The 21,304-nt window shown below is 40.3% G+C and overlaps 1 protein-coding gene across 1 annotated transcript in view; it reads left to right on the top strand.

The window, feature by feature from the left end:
* LOC117936251 (nesprin-2-like) overlaps positions 1-21,304 on the top strand; it is a 208,747-nt gene that overhangs the window by 156,847 nt on the left and 30,596 nt on the right. Inside the window, exons 101-114 of the mRNA XM_034859128.1 lie at positions 45-215; positions 595-728; positions 825-1,029; positions 3,694-3,876; positions 4,328-4,435; positions 5,278-5,432; positions 7,112-7,259; positions 7,355-7,449; positions 8,637-8,868; positions 10,003-10,197; positions 11,773-11,898; positions 13,002-13,157; positions 14,928-15,086; positions 16,258-16,424. Coding sequence (XP_034715019.1) covers positions 45-215; positions 595-728; positions 825-1,029; positions 3,694-3,876; positions 4,328-4,435; positions 5,278-5,432; positions 7,112-7,259; positions 7,355-7,449; positions 8,637-8,868; positions 10,003-10,197; positions 11,773-11,898; positions 13,002-13,157; positions 14,928-15,086; positions 16,258-16,424 — 2,234 coding nt within the window. The remainder of the gene's footprint in view (positions 1-44; positions 216-594; positions 729-824; positions 1,030-3,693; positions 3,877-4,327; positions 4,436-5,277; positions 5,433-7,111; positions 7,260-7,354; positions 7,450-8,636; positions 8,869-10,002; positions 10,198-11,772; positions 11,899-13,001; positions 13,158-14,927; positions 15,087-16,257; positions 16,425-21,304) is intronic.

Here is a 21,304-nt window from a genome sequence, read left to right as displayed (position 1 = left end):
TCTAGATCCTCTATTATTTTAACATCCTGTCTGTTCTTTACCAGCATGACTCAGTAAAACAGAGTCTGATTGAGGCCCAGCAGCTGTGGGATAGTTTGGAGAAGCAACTGCATCAGATGATGCTCAAAACAGTTAGAACATCTCAGACTCTTGATTATCACAGTGGTCCTCAACTCTTCCTGCAGGCACACAGAGAGCGCCATGAAATGCTGCAGGTAGGCCGGGTGCACCTCATCATCATGATATACATGCATATCAGAGTTGGACAGGAATTTAAATACTTTAACACTAGGGCTGGGTTCCATTACATGTTTTTTTTTCAAGATCTCGCAAATAAAACTCCAGATCTCACAAAACAAAGTCAAGATTCTTTTGTCCCAAGTACATGTTTTTTTTGTAAATTATTTTTTCTCTCATGTCACCATGGGGGCTCATAGTTCCCACCCCTAATTAACACTAAATGTTTCATATCATTTCATATTTGGCTGCATGCAAAAAGGCTGGGAAGTTTCTGCCTCTAATGTGCAGAAAGAGGATGATTCATTGTTTGGAGATCGTTCTTGTGATGACGGGTGTTTGTTGTGTTGGAAGCAGCTTCTTCATGCGGACACAGAAGGCTCAGAGGCAGAGTGGGACCAACTAAGTCAAACTGCCTCGTCCCTCAGAGTCATCATTAGTCCTGCTACTGTCCCCCTCCTCACACAGCAGCTGGACAGACAGAGAGACAGGTGAGACATGCATGTTGACACACACACACACATACACACCACACACACACATTGACACTCCTCAATCAATGACTGAATATTCCTCCTGTCGTCCAGTTGGATTTTGGTGTGTGGAGCAGTGGACCAGCAGTTCCAGAGGAGTCAGGGCGTCCTGCAGGTTTGGGAGCTCTACAACCGGCTGGCTGTGTCTCTCTCCCAGCGGCTGCAGACGCTGCAGGATGACATCAGCTCAGCGCTGAGCTTAGCGCCTTCAGACCATACTACCCTGGAGCAACTCGCTGTCAAGATACACAGTGTTCAGGTGAGGACATACACAAGTGACACTGGAAAATAACAACAACAAAAAGTGTAAAAGAAAACACTCTGGTTTATTGGCATTTTTTTAAACAAATCACAATCATCTTTGGTGTTGCTAAGCTCCGGAAGGAAGGAAGGAAACATTTTTTGGTGGAAAGAGAAAACGCCACATTCAATAATAAATGAAGATAACTGTTGACAAAATGACGTTTTATGTTTTCATACAGTTTTAGAATAGCCCACTAATATTGCCCCTACTGCTATTATATCATGATCCAAATTATTGATTTACACGTTTGATAGCCACATTACTCTTAAGGAAATCAGTTTATTATTCAATTATGTTGATTATATTATATCAAGTATACCACTTTTGCAGACACTTTTTTCTGTGTTTTGGCACTTTTTCTGAAGTTTTTTTGTGTTTTGTTTCAATGTTTTTGCCACTTTAAAAAAAATGCTTTTCAAAAATGTTTTTGTCACTTTTCCAGCGTTTCTTTTTTTGTTGCTTTTTTTTAGTGATGGCTAGGGAACTTTTTTACTGACTTTTTTAGGGCTTTATGTCGACCAAACTGTAACTGAGAAGACTATATGAGACAAAGAACAGTCAAAGATATGTTACTTTTGTCTTACATAAAAGTATGTCAATAAACTTAACATCCTGCCCTTGATGGGATTCTCATTTTCTAGTGTGGCCCTTAGTGAAGTTGAGTTTGACACTCCTGTTCTAAATGGATTAGGTGGAAATATATATTTTCTTCATTGCTATTTCCAAGTCATTAATGGTGCAACATAATGTCAAAACAGTCTCTGATAAAGTGTATTGCAGATCACTAGATGATCTGTAACATATCAGCCTGTTATACACTCTGTGAACAACAGGGGGTATGGTGAGAAAGTGAAGCCTTGAGAAATTAACCCTTTTGCAAACCAGTTTCAAGCTTCATGAGGCTTCATCTCGCCATCAATAAACAATGCCCTTCAAATGCGTAAAGCAAGTACATGGAAATAGCCTACATACAGAAATCCCCCATGACTTGCTTCTGTCCTATGATCATGTGCTATGATCATCATTACAAATAAACCATGCTGCCGGGCGGCTCCTCCCCAAAAGAAATCTGCATTGTGAACCAAACAAAAGGAGGAAAGAAAAGGAAGGTATAAAGAGACAAACAATTAGCCGTTTCAACCTTTAACTTAATGAATCCAACTCAAATTAAACAGTGGTTGTGTGTGAAATGAATACCATATACAATAACTAAAGCAATGTGTTAAATAAATATGGATAAATGTACATAAGCACCAAGTGACAAGTAGTGAGTGCATCAGCCACTTTCTCACACATTTGTTTGTGTGTTTTTTTTGTAACACTTGTACATTTCCACAGTGCAAAGTTAATATGAAAGCATTTAACCACCAAAACATGTGATGGGATTAAATGCCATTTGTGAATCAGAGAAGTTACTTAAGTGACATTTGTCTTGGTATTTGTTGCATACATAAACAGACATACAGAACATATTGAGCATTGATAAAATTGAACAATACATGCAGAAACCAATGGAATCAGAATCACAAAAGGTTTTGTTGCCACAATAAGTACACTTACATGGAATTTGCCTTTGTGAAAGGTGCAAACATAAATTAACACGCAGGGTTTTTCCTGCTTAGATCAAACTTTTGGTGCCCTCCAAAAAGGTTTTTAAGCTACCCCCAAAGGGAACTCACCAGCACCAAAATGGTAAGAACTCATAAAAATAGCAATTCAAATCCTCTGTAAATGTGTTTTGGTGTAATTCATCAAACAGTCATTAAACAAGCAGAAAAAACACTTGAATAGGAAAGTCTGGCTGTACAGGAGTCTCATGTTTTTTTTATTTAAATATTAATATCAGTTTTTAACCATTTTTGTTAACCGGGGTTTTATGAACTCAAGCATAATATCAATTCTTGTTTAATAAATTGTCAGAACTAGGGTGCTTGGATAGCTCACCTGGTAGAGCTGGTGCCCATTAAGGTTTACTCCTTGACACAGCGGCTGCGGGTTTGTCTCCAATCTGCGGCCTTTGCTGCATGTCATTCCCCCTTTCATGTCTAAGCTGTCCTTTTCAAATTCATTTCAAAAGGTCTGAAATGCCCAAAAAATAATTTGAAAAAAGAAAATAATAATATTAATAAATTGTCAGCTATAACTACATATATTATAATGCTTATATTTATTTACATATACACACTATATATGTATACAAAGTAGCTATTAAGCACAAGTTAAAGGAGGCGGAATGGGTTAAGTGTAGAATGTAAAAAATGTATAATATGAGCAGATGTATATTCCAGGATGAAGTCAGTGGGTCCGGGGTTTGGGGTCCGGGGCCTTGTTGGTGAGGCTGACTGGAGGAAACTATTTTGGACTGCAGCTTCTTGCCAGACAGGAGGGGTTCAATCTGTTTGTTACCAGGGCGAGAGGGATCAGCTACAATGTATCTTGACAAGCAGTTTTTATGCTCATACTTTACTCATTCATTCACATTACATAAGTAAATACATCCAGCCATCCAACAACCTCGCCAGTCCATTGACTAACTCTACATGCTATAGAAGCTCTCCAGTCTTAATTTTTCTTCACTTAAATCTGTATCCCTGTTTGTCCTGTCCACCTGTGCTCCAGACTGTCCTGGAGAGAACGGTCACTCTGCAGTCGGACCTGGAGGCTTTGCTGGAGGCCTCCAAGGACGTCATTGGCCACCTGGAACCTCCAGCTGCCAGTCTGGTCCAATCAGAGATCCGGCTGCTGTCCCGTGATGTTCAGCAGATCAGCCAGACGGTGAAAGGGAAGCTGGGTCAGCTGCAGGTAAGACTTAATGAATGAATGTATTGTTCTGTATTGTTCAAAACTTTTTGCATATTCAAAACTTCACACGTGTGTCAGAATGCTTTTTTTTAGGATTCATGAACACCCCAAAAACAACTCTGTTAGAGAATGAAATACCTTGTTAAATCTACATAAAATGAAATCACAAGAAAACATACATTTATTTTTGTTGTATTCTTTAACCCCCCCCCCCAACGTAGCACAAGGTAGACAACAGTTCTTGTTTTACGTAAATGTTTTGAGCCCCCCAAATTATTATTTCACCTCTTTTTTGGGAGTGAGAGTCTTTCACATATTTTGAGGGGGACAAATCTACCTCTTCCAAATATTGGAGGGGACGTAACCCCTGATTCCCTCTCAACATCTACACCTACAAATTAAAGACACGGATGGGCCTGTGTCCTGTGTCCTGTGTTATGTCTGCGGGTAGGAGGAGCTCCAGCACCTGCAGGAGTTTGAAAGTGACCTGGAGTCACTGGAGGGAAACCTGGAGCTTTGGCAGGTGCGTCTGCACCATATGGATCGGACAGCAGACCAGGTTAGACGGCATGAATGGAGTTTAGGAATGACTGTAGTGCTGCTGCTTACCCTCTGGTGTAATCCACCAAACAAGAGACTTTTACTTTGAAATAAAGATGTCTGGAATTGTTAAATTGAAAACAAGCAGACAAAATGAGTTGGAAAAAATATTATTTTTCAAACCAACTTGTTTGTAGATATTTAGATTTTGGAAACAATTGTCATTTTTGATGATTCCAGTGTCTAATTCTGTCTCGTGTCATTTCTGGAAAAGAATTGTCCAAACAATCTTACCACAAAGTCCGTATTTTAGCTGTACTGGATGGTATCACAAGAGCCTCAGCAGATGGATTTTGCTCAGTTTTCATGCAATTGTAGATGTTCAATTTTCCTTTTAATTGTACTTGTACTTAAACAACTTTCATATCTGTTGGTGTAAAGACTGTGATTTCAATCTCAAATTTCTTAAGAAGTTTGCAGGTTGAAATGATGGCAAATTTGTTTTAAGAAAAAAAGATAACTAGTACTCACCGACATACTTAAAGACATGTTAAATTGAAATTATTTACTTTAGCTTTAGTCACAAAACACACATAACTTTGAAGAAATACAAATGCGAGTTTGTGGTATAAACCTGTAACGTCTTATATAAAAACCACAATCAAAGGACATGCAGAATGAATGTTAAATTTTGGTATATGGAAGGGGATCTTGGCATAAAAATGAGTCAAGATGTTAAAATAGACTAAATGGTGACAGAAGAACACAGACTATGTGTAGCATGTAGTGTTACGCAGCTGTGATGCCATGCATGCGGTTGTCCAGTCTCTTGTGGTCTGATGCCACCATATATGTTTCCAGTCTGGCCTCCTAGAGCTGAGCGCCCTGACTGCTGACCTGGATGTGCTGAATGAGCAGAGCTGCAACCTGACGCTGGGCGACGCTGCAGCACGCCGCCTGCAACGTCTGAACCACAGCTGGGCCAATGCCTTTGCCAGAACCGAGGAGTCCTGCAGGTCAGGTCCAAACTGTGGAATATAGACTGAATATAGCTGCATGATGTATACATGTGTTTTTCCTAAGGTTGTTGAAGAGTTAGTGTGCATATTTGGTGGTGGTGGTGGGGGGTTTCACATCATTTGATAAATATCATTCCATGTCTGTGTCTAAAACAGTGGAAAAGCTAGAGCAGAAAAAAATCAACAAGCTTATATGTGCTCTAAGCAATGTTGGGTGATGTCACTTGTTGTTGACGTTCAAAGTACTATCAAACAAAATGGAGGCTAGCTTGCCCCTCCCTTCTGCACTCTAACCCCCAACCCCCACCCCCAAATCCTTGTTGTTGGTCATTGGCTGGAAAACTGTGTATGTTTTGTGGTGCAGGTTGGCACAGTTTGGTTTTTGTTGCCGTTTGTGGAGCCTGGGCTGTACAGAGACCGTTTTTTTAAAGTGTGTTCTGAGGACAGGCAGATAGGAGATAGTAAGGAGATGTTTTTTACAGTGTGTTTAGGGGACAGGCAGCTAGCAGATAGTGAAGAGATGTTTTTTACAGTGTCTTTAGGGGACAGGCAGCTAGCAGATAGTGAAGAGATGTTTTTTTACAGTGTGTTCTGGGGACAGGCATCTACTAAATAGTGAGGAGATGTTTTTTACAGTGTGTTTAGGGGACAGACAGCTAGCCGATGGTGAGGAGATTTTTTTACAGTGTGTTCTGGGGACAGGCATCTAGCAAATAGTGAGGAGATGTTTTTTACAGTGTGTTTAGGGGACAGACAGCTAGCCGATGGTGAGGAGATTTTATTACAGTGTGTTCTGGGGACAGGCAGCTAGCAGATAGTGAGGAGATGTTTTTTACAGTGTGTTCAGGGGAAAGGCAGCTAGCAGATAGTGAGGAGATGTTTGCTGTATTTGACAAAAAATGTTGTAGCCTAAAAACCGTGTGACATCTCTTTGAGCACCTTTAAAGAAAAAACTTGCTGAAGAAGTCCACTGGGGACTGACTTCTCTAATAAAGTATAAATTGGACAATAAATGGCAGAAAGTGCAGTTTGACTTCATACATTTATAAATCATAATTTGAACTGCCTAAACTGCTGCATGAAAGTGTTAATATTGCACTCGACCTTATTAAAGTGGAACTGAGCCGGTTTCTACTGGCTCATTAGTTAGGATGATTGTGCTCTACCTGCATAGCTTAAAAGAATGATATTTATCAGTGACAATGGCATGATTACTTGCTCTAGAAACTCTCTTGTATTAACTTTTGTAACCAAATTAAATACTCGCAATAATCCAGATCTCAATAAATACTACGTTCAAAGGCTAAAAACTTTGTTGTCATGCTAAAAAGAAAATGCAAAAGCAGAAATCTAACAATTCATAACACTCAAGGTTTGATTTGAGGAAAATGAAACATTTAAAGACATTTTTTCTTACCACAAAAGCCATTTAACTAGGCTGTCATGTACCAAGCAAGACAACGGTGAAAAAAATAGCAATTACAAATAGCAAAATTAATACATCTTAATATGACCAAAGAAACTCAACGAAATAACTAGAAAAGAAAGGGCCACCACATTAAAATTCAAAATTCATTGTTTAAAATACTGTTTATGTACATGAAATAAAATGTACTACTATGTATAGTATAGTGCAGCTTTCAGATTAAGTGTTGTTTTTGTTGTTGGGTGTGCAGCAAGCTGCAGATGGTGGCAATGAGGCGGCAGAGCTTTGAGCAGAAGTGTGAGAGCTGGATGTCCTTCCTGCAGAGGATGGAGGACAGCCTGGCTGTGGATTTGGCCGGCTCCTACATCGGCCTCAGACAGCAGCTCTGCACACACAAGGTATCTCACAAGACTAACACACTCACTCACAAGACTTCACACAAACACCACAGACACACAGAGATGTAATCAGCTGATCCTTCTGGTGTTTTCAGCGGTTTCAGGCAGAGCTGTCCACCGGTCACCAGATTCTTCATTCAGTGGTCACTGAAGCACTTCATCTGCTGCAGAAAGGAGAGGTGGAGGACAGGTAAGAAGTTCCACTTGGAAAGTGACTTTCTGGGATAAGAGAAAAAACAGGCAAATCACATTTGTCATGGGTTTTTGCCAGACAGAGCCACGGTACCTCTGGAAAATAGCCTTGGGAAGGAACTTGTCTTGCTGGAACATTTGTACGTTCAAAAGTTGTTTTAGTTGTGCAACAGAAAACTCAGATTAGACAGATAGTCCAGCTAGCTGTCTGGATTTAGATCTGAGATCTGAGGAGCAGATAACCATAGTCGTCATAAAGTTTAAAATTCCAACAAAAAAAAAACGGAAAGACATCCGGCAAAATTTACGTTGGCACAGGAGCAATCGCGGATATGGAACGTTATATAGTCTAGGTTATAGGTTACAAAATTTAGAAAAGAAAAAACATTTAACCCTCCATAATAATAAAAATAACACCTCTCCCCAGGACCGGTGCTGAACACTGCAGTCACAAATGGCTTTTTTAAAGATTATTTTTGGGCACACCAACTATTTTCTTTGCTGCTGTTCCCAGTATGAATGACGTCAGGTCAGAGGCAACACTCTGACAGAACTGTGCAGCAGGAGGTGCACTCCCAGAACATATAAAAAAAACGTTCCCAGGGGCACCGGGGTAGGTCACCTGGTTGAGTGTGTACCCTGCACCATTTGCAGCGTCTTAGTCCTCGCAACAGCGGCCATTGGTTCAATTCCAACCCATGGCCCTTTGCTGCAATGTTGCATGTCACTCCCCCTCTCTCCCCCTTTCATGTGTTCAGCTATCTTGTCTAATAAAGGCCTAAGATGCCCCCCAAAAAATTATAAAAGGAAGGCCTCACCCTCTTTATTTTACTAAAAGTCACTTTCCAGTTGCGTACAGAGGCTCAGTCTTTGCTGCAGTGGCCGCGGCTTGAATTGTGACTTGCAGGCCATTTGCTGCATGTCATTCCCCCTATCTCTCCCATTTCATGTCTAAGCTATCCTATTAAATATATTCCTAAAATGCCCAAAAAGTCATCTTTAAAAAAAATGAAGTGTGCCCGAGGTCTTCAGCAAACATAAAGTGCATGAGGCATCACCAATAACCTTTCATTAGAAACAGCTTGCAAGAGGTCAGACAAGTCCTAAAATGACAAAACGATACTGGATTGGTGCCAATATAACATAAACATGTGCAATGCTTGCTTACTGTATTAATGTGCCCAGGAGTGACTTCCTCCTAAAGCTGGCCCAGCTCAGGAAGCACTGGCAGGGGGCAGTGCAGCGGGTGGACCAGCGGCGCTCCCTTGTGGAGGGGCTGGTGAAACACTGGCACCTGTACGAACGCAGCCTGAGGAAGCTTCAGAGGTTCCTGTCAGAGACAAAGACCCTCCTCCCTCTAGCAGGACAGGGACCATGCAGCCTGCAGCAGCTGACACGCTCCCTCCAGGACCTCCAGGTGAGGACAGCCACAGGGATGGAGTATAAGGGAATCAGTTATTGCAAAACTATGGGAATGTTCTACGTTTTGTGAGGAATTAAAGACTCTAACATTTAAAAATCCAAATTGTAGGCCTTAAAAAGTCTTAAATTTGCTGAAGTGTTGTGTGCTAGGATTTAAATCATTTTAAACAGGTCTTACATTTCCTATGTCCTTGCAACTGTACCTCTGATGCTCTTTTTTTCATGGTGTTGTAGTTCTTTCTTTCGCTAGTCAAAATATTTTGTATGATGATATTTTTGTGTGATAGGTGCGAGTCTCTAACAGATTGTACCACAGACATAAAACAGATAGATAGATATTCTTCAGCTATGGGGGAGTGCAAGTTTAGCAACACTTGGCCTAAAAGAACTGCCTTTTGGGCTTACTGGTAGTTGTTGTGATAAAGGTCATAAATTTAAAACAACTAGCCATCAAGAACAGAATAATGTTTTATGTATAAAAACCCCAAAAGAAGAAACAACATCAGGGCTATTTTGATATGGCCTAAGTGGAATGACAAGACTTCCCTTTTTTACTTAAGTAAACTACAAGATAAAAACTACTTACAGCAGATACAGTGCTTGACTAAAGGCCACCTTTTACCACTGGCCCTAATTTTATGAAAAAAATACTCTGTGCACTTGGTAGGCTTTCCAGAAACGATGAAACTGTTTTATTTTCACAAGCCATTTACATGATTGCAAAAGACTCCTGCAGAGTTTATCAATGGTCTATAGAACAGTTGTTTATTCAGGCAGAAAAAAGAGATGTCTGAAGGCTGATTTTGACATTGAGGAAGAGGAAACAACTGATGCTGATTACATTTACATTTAAAAACATTAAAAAAACAGACAAGGAACAGCGTTTCCATTCTGATGCTTTGAGTACCGTGAAAAGAAGAGATTGGATTTAAATTGATTGTGAGTGAAGATAAAGATAAGATAAGATAAACTGCTTCTCGCTAAAAGGAACCGGTAAGCCCTTCACTGTAAAGAGCACAGAACAGCTTATTGGCTAACTTTCTCTCTTGCTTTCTCCCTGTCTCCTCCCTTATGTTTTAAAACAAAAATAATAATTTTAACCTTCTCTATCCCCCATCTTGCTACTCAGCACACAGAGCTGTTGTTCCAGAGGTATCAGTGCAGTTTTATCCACACTCTGGCAGTCGGCCGGCAGCTCTTCTCCATGGGGGACGAGGAGACCCAGACTCGGCTGCAGACGGATCTGGGATCCCTGCAGGAGGAGTGGGACAACATCCACGGCTTGCTGGGCCAGAGGATGGAAGTCGCCGAGGTGATCGTCAAGGTAATCTGTCGCTCTGTCTCTAGTTGTTACTGTGATTTAGCAGGAAATAAAGTGTCACTGTCAGGAACATGTGGTTGGTGTATTTTCCTGATTTGATCTCAGTTGGCCAATTCTCTGAAATGTGTGACTTTGGTGACTCCAAACTAACCCTTTAAAACACCAAAGTTGGCTTAAAGATGTAATGTCTTTCTTGAAACTTGAGTAAATTAAATACACAATGAGAGTAAACACTGGCAAGTTTTTTTTCATATACAGAATGTTAGCTTTTCCTATCATTTTTTGCAAACTTGCAAATTTTACCTGCCTTAGTTATGTTATATTTTGTATGTATGCATTCAATTCCAACTAGGTGGGGTGGGATGGGATGGGTGTGTTGTCGTTTTTTTGTTTATATTTTTATTTCTTTGCCTTTTGTGTATATTGTTGTGCTCTGTTACTTAGTATTTTGTGTCTTTTTCCTGTTTAAAATCTAAACTGTACAAAATGTCTATTAATAATAATAAATATAAATTTACATATATATATAATAAATAATAAAGTGTTTCAAAAAATAAAAACAAAAACCCACCAAAGTCACACAATACCACAAACAAAGTAACTGATAGAGTCAGCGGTAGAGCAGCAACTCCCATGTTCTGTGAGGTAAAAGGACGTTTTTGAATTTTTGAAGGAGTCTGGTGGCTTTGAAGAGAGCAGAGCTGACAGCTTCAGTTCTATAGTGAACCCGCTGAATGTAGGCAACCCATGTTAAAGCATGTTGCAGGAAAGACTCATTACAGCTTAAAAAGAGGAAACAGGAACAAACATTACTAGATAAACAGTACAGACACCTTTTCAGGGTCATGCTTTCCTTAATCAGCTGCAGTTATAGCTACAATAGAGTTTGATTGTAAGAGTTGACTTTTTGTTTATTCAACCTGGACAGACACCTGTTTTGTCTCTGTGGAAACCTCTCAATCCTGCATCTGTCCCCTATAGTCTCTGACGGCTTCTGTTTGCCTGAGAGCAGCTGAGTTAATCCAATCTGCTCTAATAGTAGGGTTATAAAAACAGTGGTCTTTTTTAAACATTTCTTTTTATTGTTTTTTTTTAGGTTAAAACAAGAACAGGAAAGAAAGAAAAAGGGTAATAGAAAAAAAGAGACACGGGCCATACTATAGTGCAGGCAAAACACACTTATAAAACCCCAGGGATTTACAATTCAAGTGGGTTACATTCCTTACAGTACAGACCATTTTCTCAATACCTTAATATAGTGGTCAAATAGTAACGGTAAGGAAAAGATCAGTCTCTCCGTACAGTTTATTATGCTGACAGTTCCAATCCAGTCATCCTTTGATAGCAGGTTTATCCACAGACACTTCCGTGGGATGGCTTTCTTGCTTGCAACAAGAAGGACTTGTAAAGGTACCTATCATGGGACACAAGGCTTTCTGGTAATGTGCTCGTAATTTAACAAAGATGCAATCCACTTTTAGTCCAAAGAGCTTTCTGCTCATGCTCTTACTCAATCAGCTGTTTAAGAACCCAGTGCGTTGATATGGATGATCAATGTTTTTTTAAATTGTGTCTCAGAACTGGGTGCGCTGTGAGGCCGGGCTAGCAGGCAGCATGCTGCAGTTGAAGGAACTGAAGACCAGATTGAACCAGTCAATGCCAGAGATTGACGATGAGCTGCAGAGTGCCGAGAAATACAACAAGGTACATCTGCAAACAGCTGGTCGCCCAAATTCCACTGTCCCACAATGCTGAAGTATATTTTGAATTGTTTTGTCCACTGGCAGAGTTTTGTATCTACAGAACATACAGTGGAGAGGCAGAGCCACTCTGCTGGCAGCAGTAATCTCATTGGCTGGGGAAACCTTAGTGGGTGGAGAAAAAGGCTGACTTTCCAGCTGATTAACTTGACACAGAATATGTCATTGATAATACATTTTGTATATATATTTTGAGACGGACTCTCTCTTTACCATCTGTCTTCGGCTTTGCTCATTCCCGAGAAACCTCAAACAGCAGCAGTTTTGGTTTATTTCTGCAACATGTTTTGCCAGACAAGTTTTGAATTTAGTAGAAGTTCCAATGGCTGCTCTGGTGGAGAGATGTTTCCACAGTTTGAAGCAGTCTCAAACATGGTTAAGAACATTTTAAAATAATGGAATCATTTGAAACCCATTTCAACCCAGACTCCTTGAACAAACACGTTTCACAAAATGTGGAAGTACTCCTGGATTCAGGTTTATACTTTGCTGTGCATTGTACTAGGATTGTTTTTATGATAGATCATTCTTTCTAAACTGACCACATTTTCAAGACAAAAAGATGAGAGTCTAATCTATGGATACATATATTACAGGCTAACATTCGTGTAACTTTTCATAGCAGTTGGCAGCCCTTAACGCCCCTTTTCAAACTATATAAACTAAAGGTTCAGAGATGTAGACAGTGGAAAAAGTACAAATCAGACTTGGTGCCTTCAGGCAGTTTGAGTTGGAGTGGAAACAATCCCTTAAAGTCAAAAGTGAGCAAATAAAGCCAAGTTTAAAACAGGTTTGACTCAACTCATCCTCTGACCATCACAGCCTTTATCCCCTCCCCCTCCACACTCACCCCTCCCCCCTGGCCCGGCCATCAGCCTGTGGCCCTTAATCCTCTCTCTGGGCGGGGTGAAAGAGACACAGAGACCGAGAGAGAAAGGGGCCTGGCAGAGAGAGACATTAGGGGATTAACTGTGAGACAGCAAGCTGTGTGTGGACGGGGCGGTCGTTGACGGTTTGTTGTGGCGGCTGGTGTGTTATGGTATGCAGGAGAACGAGGACTCCTTGGATGACTGGGCTGAGAGCCTGACAAAGCTGAGCACCATGAAGACAGATCTGTCCCAGTACATCATTGCTGACGATGTCCTGCTGCTGCAGGAGCAGGCGGAACACCTGCACTGTCAGTGGGAGGAACTCTGCTTTAAGGTTAGTCTGCTGGCTGTCATACACTAAACCAGACCGGACTTAAGTCGGGATCAAACATTTACCTGTTAAAATTAGATGCTTCTGCACTTTATCTGCTTTTTATTTGACTCTATTTCCTGTATGAAAGTACTTTACTTTGTAGTTTTGTGTAGGCAATGTTTTTAGTATGGCAAACACACGACAGAGGAAATCTCCAAGATCATTAACATCTTTGCTGAAAAGTTTTTTTTAAACTTGTATTCAAGTTTTGTTTTATCTGGTTTGAACTTAAATGTCATTTCAAGATATCTCTGGTGCAGAGATTCATATATAGTGCACAGTAAGAGCGCTTGACACTGTCAACCACCTTTTTCTTACTTTTATACCTATTTCTAACGCTGGAACATGTGGTGCCCTTTAATATCTTTAAGGCTGTAAAAATCCTCTTGTTACACAATATCTGAGAGAATCATGTATATTCTTTTTTCAGCTCATCATTAATGCTGTATGATATTTTCAGTGACTGAACCATTCTACCCAAGACTTTTTTTCAATGGCTGCTCCATTCAATCAAATTGAAAAAGTCCAGTTGTGCTGCTTGTGCGTCAATTCATACACATTATCCCAGATTCACCGTGCCATATTTGGTATCTCTGGAAAACTCTGGAATCGCCATTCAAGTTTCAAATAAAATCCATTGACTTTGAACAATTTTGGGCTGCACAGGATGGGTTGATATTGACTTGGAAAAGCTTGTATTTTAAGTATCACTTTTGAAAACTATGGCTTCCTACAGAGAGAGTTCATATGAAGTGCATGACCAGAAAGACTGGCCATTTAACCTTTTACCTCGGGCCCCTTTTTTTATCTGTTTTTTATGGGTCTATGGGAGTATATTTAAAATCCAAGCTAGCCCATATAAGAAGAGCCTAACATAACGAAAATCAGCTCAATGACACTCTGTGTGTGTGTGTGTGTGTGTGTGTGTGTGTGTATGTGTGTGTGTGTGTTTTTTTGTGTGTCAGGTGTGTCAGACCATTTATCTCCTCAAACTTTTCCAGGACGAAAAGGCAGAAGGCGGTTAAAAGACATTATGCAGAAATGTAATTTTCTTTATTAAACTAAAGTTTGGTTTTGATTTTGAAGAGCAGTCATGTGGAAGTTCTCAAATCTGCAGTGTTTATGCACAGACGGAATTTTTAACCACAGAGTTTATTGTTTTTTTTGTTACCGGTCATCATTATTAAAATCCTAAGCCCTGAGGAGTTAAGTTAGTAAATCTTATGACAACTGAAGTGACCAACAGGTCTGGGTGGGGGGAAGTGAGGGGCATAGCGGGGATGGGGGAACAGATGGTGACAGGGGAGAAATGTTGTAACGAGCTGAGAGGCTTCAGGAAGAAGAGCTTTTGTATTGAAATGAGTTTGGGGGGAGGGGAAGTAGTGGTGCTGATCATACTGACTTTCACATTTTACTGTCTGCGTTTGTGTTTAACTGAGTCTTTGTGTGTGTGTTTGCACCTGTAGCCCTGTGTGTCTGTGTGCCGATCTGCAAAGGGGGTGGAAACGTTTACTCAAGATATTATAATTTTCAATTAGGGGTGGGCAATATAGAGAAACTCAAATATCACAATATTTTTGACCAAATACATCAACGTTGATATTGCGTCGATATTGTAGGGCTGACTGTTGGTGCTTTCACAAAATACTAACACAATGACAGTTTTGATACACGATCATCAATAATGTGGACATAATGATTAATAAAGTTTATTTCATTTCTTTGTGTCAGGTGTCTCTGCGTAAACAGGAGATCGCAGATCGTCTGAACGCGTGGATCATCTTCAATGAGAAGAACAAGGAGTTGTGCGAGTGGCTGACGCAGATGGAGAACAAGGTTGCGCACAACTCAGACCTCAACATCGAGGAGATGGTGGAAAAACTCAAGAAGGTAGGAGGCCGCATCAAAGAAAACACTGCTGTCCCAATGAACCGTAGATACCTAACCACTAGTTACAACAGCCTGGTGGAATGGATTTCTGTCTCGTATTGCCAGACCTTCCTCTACAGCGCTGCGGAGGAGGGTCTGGCTAGTCCACACAGTCTTAAAACCAATCGCATCAGTCTTGGGCGGCGCTAATAACTAGGTTAGTTTATCTGCATTACCTCTGCACTTTGAGCTGCTATTGTGTGTGTGTGTGTGTGTGTGTGAGTGCGTGTGTGTGAGGACATGTCTGGGCCTGTGGAAAGTTGTGAATTTCCTCCCAATTGTTGAAGGGACAACAGCTATGGGAGCCCCCAGCATGGCCACGGGGGTTTGTTTTTATAGCAAACTCACAGCCCCTTTCATTTGTAAAGGTCTGTTTGGGTGTGACTAGGACTTTTATGTTTTACACAGTATAAATATACTACCGGTCAAAAGTAACTTAGAAATTTCGATTGCACTCCATTATAGACAGAATACCATCTAAGATCAGTTTTTTTTCAAGCAGGGCAGTAGTTTTCAGATTACATTATGTGCTTAAACAGAATGCGCCTTTGGAAAATTGGATGAATGGTTGCTGATAATGAGCAATGTAAATATTGCATTAAAGATCAGCCATCCACTCAGATCGGCTAGTATTCTGTCTATAATGGAGTAGAACACAAATTTACAAGTGTATATGTGTATTTGTTTCATTTTTTCTACTTTCTTTCTTTTGTGTTGTCACGTATTGTTTCTGTATGCATTATAAGTCCAGCAATACTACAGTATGTTGTTCATTTATAAAATATATAATATATATAATATATACTCAAATCCCCCAAAAAAGTTGTCATAATTTTCTGCAAAGGGTAGATCAAATTAAACATTAAACGCTACATGGAATTCTGAGTAAACAAACTTTTCATGAACACTTTCTGAAAGTTGAAAGTTTTGATTGTGGTTTTTTAGAGAATGTTACATATATCTTTCCTTAGTTTAGCCAGTATAAAGCCAACCCTTTCCTTAATGTCAGAGTTACTATGCTGTTTTACTAAATCCTGTAGAAAAATGATTTAATAAGTCTCATACACAATCAGTGGTGGTTTGAAATTCAGAAGTTTTTATTCTGTCCTCTTTTTCTGTGTTTCTCCATCAGGACTGCATGGAGGAGATCAACCTGTTCAGTGAGAATAAAACCCATTTGAAGCAGCTTGGAGAACAACTCATCACAGCCAGCAACAAGACGAAAGAGACAGAGATCAACGACAAGCTGAAGGACGTCAACGACCGCTGGCAGCATCTGTTTGACCACATAGAGACCAGGTCAGAAAAGAAAAGATGGTGGGAGGAAAGAAGGAGGGGAACATCAAGAAGAGCTGTGTGCCATGTTTATGCTGCAGTAGTTTGAGACTGATTTTAGCTGAACAAATTCATGAGTTTTATTGTTTTTAAGATGTTTTTTCTAACATTACAATTCCGGGGATGGTATTGGCATGGTCTGCTGGTTGTTTCATACTTAAATATCCGAAAATGTTTAGATGCTAACACTAGCATGCTAAAAGGCTTCACACTAAAGGTTCTGATACAGTTCAAACCCTTGTGGACCAGACCCTTGCAGCTCCATGAACTTGGGGAAAACAATTTAAGCCTGATCACGCTACGTTAATATTAAATATAATGTGCTGAACCTCAGAATATAAGCAGCCATAAAGAGGGTTTTCCTTGCCACCATCGCACCAAGTGCTTGCTCATGGGGGGTTGCTCTTTATCACTGGGGCAGTGGTGGCATAAAGGTTGGAGAAGAGAGCTTATGACCAGGAGGTTGTAGGTTACAATCCCAAGACCAACAGGATAAAAGTGTCCTGAGATAACTTCTGTTATGATTTGACACTATGTTAGCATGCTGGAGGTGGCATTTGGTATAACATCATTCATCCTAAAGAATAGCTGAATCTGACAAAGCACAGCTGAGACTAAATAAGGGTTGAAAACCTGACAAGCTGAGTCTGAGATGTGCTTAAAAGCAACTATATGGAGGACTCGTTTGCCTTTCTGTACAGGAGCTATATCTTTAGTCTTGTTCCATTAACACCAGTGATTTGTGAGTACTAATCTCTGCTGGCATTCTGACCAGACCGTAATTTTGTAATGAGAACATAACCACACCCTCTGGGAAATCGCATCGCCTATTTTTATAACCGTGCTTCATATAATAATCATATTATAATATATAATAATAATAAAACATTTGATTTATGGGTGCCTTACTTATACTCAAGGGCCAATTACAAGACCAAATAGTAAAAATAAATAAAACTGATGCACAACAAAGACCACATGGAATTACAAAGCCATGAACAACAACAGACAAATACTATCAAATCACACTTAGTATGCCAGTTTAAGGTAAAGGTTTTTAGACGGGATTTGAATGTTGATATGACTCTATTGATCAACAACTGTAAGACTGTAGACGCCCTTCTTGGAAACAGACTGTGATTACTGTTAGGACTTCTCTGTAGTAATGGCAGTCTTGTACTTTGAAAAGCTTCTCTTTCCTGTAGAGAGCGCTGACGTTACTCAGTCAACAATTGCTTCAAAACAGTGAAAACTACTCTATATTAAAGTCAGACCGATGCTGCTGCATGAAGGGTTAGGTGGAAATTAACCTCTTTTTATGAATGAAATTGTTGTCATCTACTTGATCTTTGACATGCTGAAAGTGCAGGCAATATGTTGAGTTTGGGGACTTTTTTAAGGTGTTTTTGTGTAGTAATGTTTAACAGCAAGATAATAGGCAGCCACTACCTCATAAATGCTTCTCAAATGTAAGAATCAATTTCCCATAAACCTTCTTTTTTTCCTGTTATTAGGCTTTACAAACTCATTTCAACCAGTGCACAGTGTAGTTCAACAAGTCTTCGTTTCCCCTCGGAGAACAGGAACGGCCAGAGCACAGCTGCTATTCTGCTGTGGCTGCAGATTAAAATAGAAATCTCAGAGCCAACAGAGGATAGAGGGATATTAATATTAATCTACAAACGCCAATCTCATTCCGAAACACAGAGGAGTGGTGGCTGTTTGCTGGAAGCTGCTGAAATGTTCATGCTTCAGCTTAGTGCCTCTTTACTGCTGATCTGCACGAAACCGCATTGTGCAGCGTGACTGATACAAAGGTACATGTGTGCACATGTGCACATAAACACTGAGAGTAAAATGAACCTATTGGCTGATCCACTGAATATATGGAGTGTGTCCAATTTAGTTAATTTTAATTGTATGTCCTGCTGTTTGACCCAAACCAAGTAGGTTTTCTGACCCTACCTGAAACCAAAAGGGCTGAAGGTCTTTCCCCTGGCATCACGCTATGCACACTTTCCATTGCACAGTCTCTCCTGGAAGTCATGCATGTTGTTGGTTGTACACATGGAAAAATTAACAAAGTATTGGTAAGGTAAAGTAGTAATACTTGAGAGGAGAAGTTCCAACCCTGATCAGTGTCATTCCTCCAAACATCTGGCCTATCACTGCATAAAATAGACGTGATTGTTGGATTGTTCTGTTGGGAAAGATTGGGAAATTGCTCTTTGGATCATGGCTTTGTTTTATTAGTGTTAGGGAGCAGGAAAACATGGTACGATCCGCCAAAGTGTTGCAGATTAGGACTTTAAATGCTCCTGTTTGACTTTTGGCCTTTCTGTTTAACTGATGGCATAATATGAATCTGCTTCAGTTTGGAAAATGATGTAGTCTTTTTACCCAAAATTTGATCTAAGAAACAAGTATCATGCATTAGCGGAGGGTTTCTTTGCTAACTACAATCGTCTTGGGAGGTGCTAAGCTACGGTGGCTCCGCAAAATGGTCTCGGGTAGGAAATAATTTGGTTTAATATTTGCACCCCGCAAAAGAAAACACTGTTTTACAATACAGTAAGTTGAGCTATTTTAATTGGCTGGAAAGATGGTTAAACATCCACAGCAAACCCACCAACTGGTCCCAAAAAGTCGCTGTCAGAGAGTAAATGTTGTAAACAAAACCAAGCAAGCCTGACTTATTGCACGATCCAAATGTTGTTGGGAAGGGGCAAAGCTTGTCAGGCTTATCCTGGCAATGTACTTCAGTGGATCCCTAATACTCTCTCAGTAACTTGGCTTTTTATCATCAAATAGCACAGTAATTATTATTATCATAGCCGTGTCCTTGCTGTGCAGCACAATGGATACAGGGATGTGGAGTGCACAACAATTACTTCTCTATCTCCAGCAAACAACCGGACAGTTAATTTACACTGATAACTGCTCGTAATAGTTGTCCGTTGGGTGACCGTAAAGGATTCCATGTTTTGTAGACGAAAAATTTACAAAATCCATAATAGGTTAGAGCAAACTGAACTAAGTCAATCCAATCAACCGTGCGCTGCTTTCTTGGAGCTAGATGGGTTAAATCAGCCAGGGTGGAGGTTGGAGGTTACTTATCCTCAATGGGACTGACTGACTTGATCTGCCATATGGTGGCTGTTTAGTCACCATAAGGCTCTTTATCTTTCCGACATTTTAGCAGGAACCTTACTTAATAAATGTTTGTTGTTTTATCTGCAATATATAGTTTTATTTCTATTAGAAAAACTGTTATTAAAGTAACTTCCATGAACCTTTACAAAAAACATCAATGTACGTAAACACCTGTAAACTGACGTTTTCCAAAGGGTTCACTGAAATAATGAGTATCACACTGTTCAAATAGATTGTCTGGTGAACTTGGGCCCATAAAATACCACCTTTGTTTGGGATTGAAGCCTCACACTTAGAGCAAATAATGATTTCAAAATATCCTACTTAAAGTGGACACAGCCTGAGTTGGGACTAGTAGTAGTGGATTTGGCTCCCCCCCCGTCCCATCAGGGACTTTCCAGCATGACGAGGCTAAGCTTGTTAATTAGTCGCTGCTGAGACACAAGCCTTGTGTCTGTTATGGAATGTTCATTTGTCACATTTTTGATTTAGATTATAAAATACCGTCTGCGTTACAGTTCCTCCAGAAGGTGTTGGATGGGGTTGAGGTCAGCGCTCTTCCACAACTAAATCGTTGTGGAAGAGTTTGTGTAATACTTTGTGTACCTCACAAATGTGAGATACACTGTTGTGGAGCTGGTATTGGGGAAAGGGGGTCGTTGTTTCCAAACTATCGACACAAAGTTAAAAATCTCTCTATCTCTTAAATATCATTGCATGCTGCAGCATTAAGGTGTCTCTTCATTGGAACTAAGGGGCCCAGAAAAACAGCCTCAGATCAAAGTTTGTACTGTTGTAACATATTAGCAATTCACTGAATATGTGTAACCTGTATAATATTAAAATAATTATCCTGAGAGCCAAAAACCCATTGTGGGATTTGAGGCTCAGGATCTACTGTTGACCGAAGGGGGTAAAAACAGTCTTCACACAATCAGGAAACCATTCCTCCATTATCAGGTCCATGTTGTTCCCCACAATGCCATCAGAGCAGTTTTAGGTGCACGTACAGGAATAAATTAGATTATTCAGTGTTTAACACTGGCCTAGCTATTCATTTATGGTGACCAGCTTTCAAACACTAGAGACAGGACTAATAGTAGCTTTGGGTGGATCAGTGGGCTCCAACCCTCAGTAGTCTAATCCATCCAGGCTCTGTACGCAGAGAGAGGACACACCCCAACTCTCTGAGCCAGGTCAACATACGCTGCAAGAAGCTGGTCACAGTGCGTTCCATTTACCTCGGAACTCGGAAGCTGGGAATGACTTCACACCTGAGTTGAATATTTTCCATTTACAAGTTGGATTTTCATTGTTTTTATTACCTCCAGCCAGGTTAGCCATTGTAAGCAATTCAAACAATGCATTACACTGTTTTTTGTCCAAACGAACAGCCTAGCAACATGTTCACAGATAGAAGATGGACGGGACTGTGTGTACGGCTTATTTAGTGAGACACAAATAAGAAAGAAGGTCTTGTAACTGTATGTTACTACAGCTTTCACAACTGTTTTCACAGAAAAGCCATGTTGGAATTTTAGTTCTGGGTACTCGGTGGTTGTCCCAGTTCCAAACTCAGAAATCCGAGGTCAGGGGCGTTTCCGACTTTGACCTACCTTTGAGTACAAATGAAAGGCACTATTATTAGAATGAAGGCGCTGAATTCACCCACACTTTGCCTCCTGTGGTCC

The sequence above is a fragment of the Etheostoma cragini genome, chromosome 20 (genome assembly GCF_013103735.1).
Source record: "Etheostoma cragini isolate CJK2018 chromosome 20, CSU_Ecrag_1.0, whole genome shotgun sequence".
In the NCBI taxonomy this organism is placed as follows: Eukaryota; Metazoa; Chordata; class Actinopteri; order Perciformes; family Percidae; genus Etheostoma; species Etheostoma cragini.
Note: the sequence above shows the minus strand (reverse complement) of the source record. Positions and strands in the feature narration are given on the sequence as shown.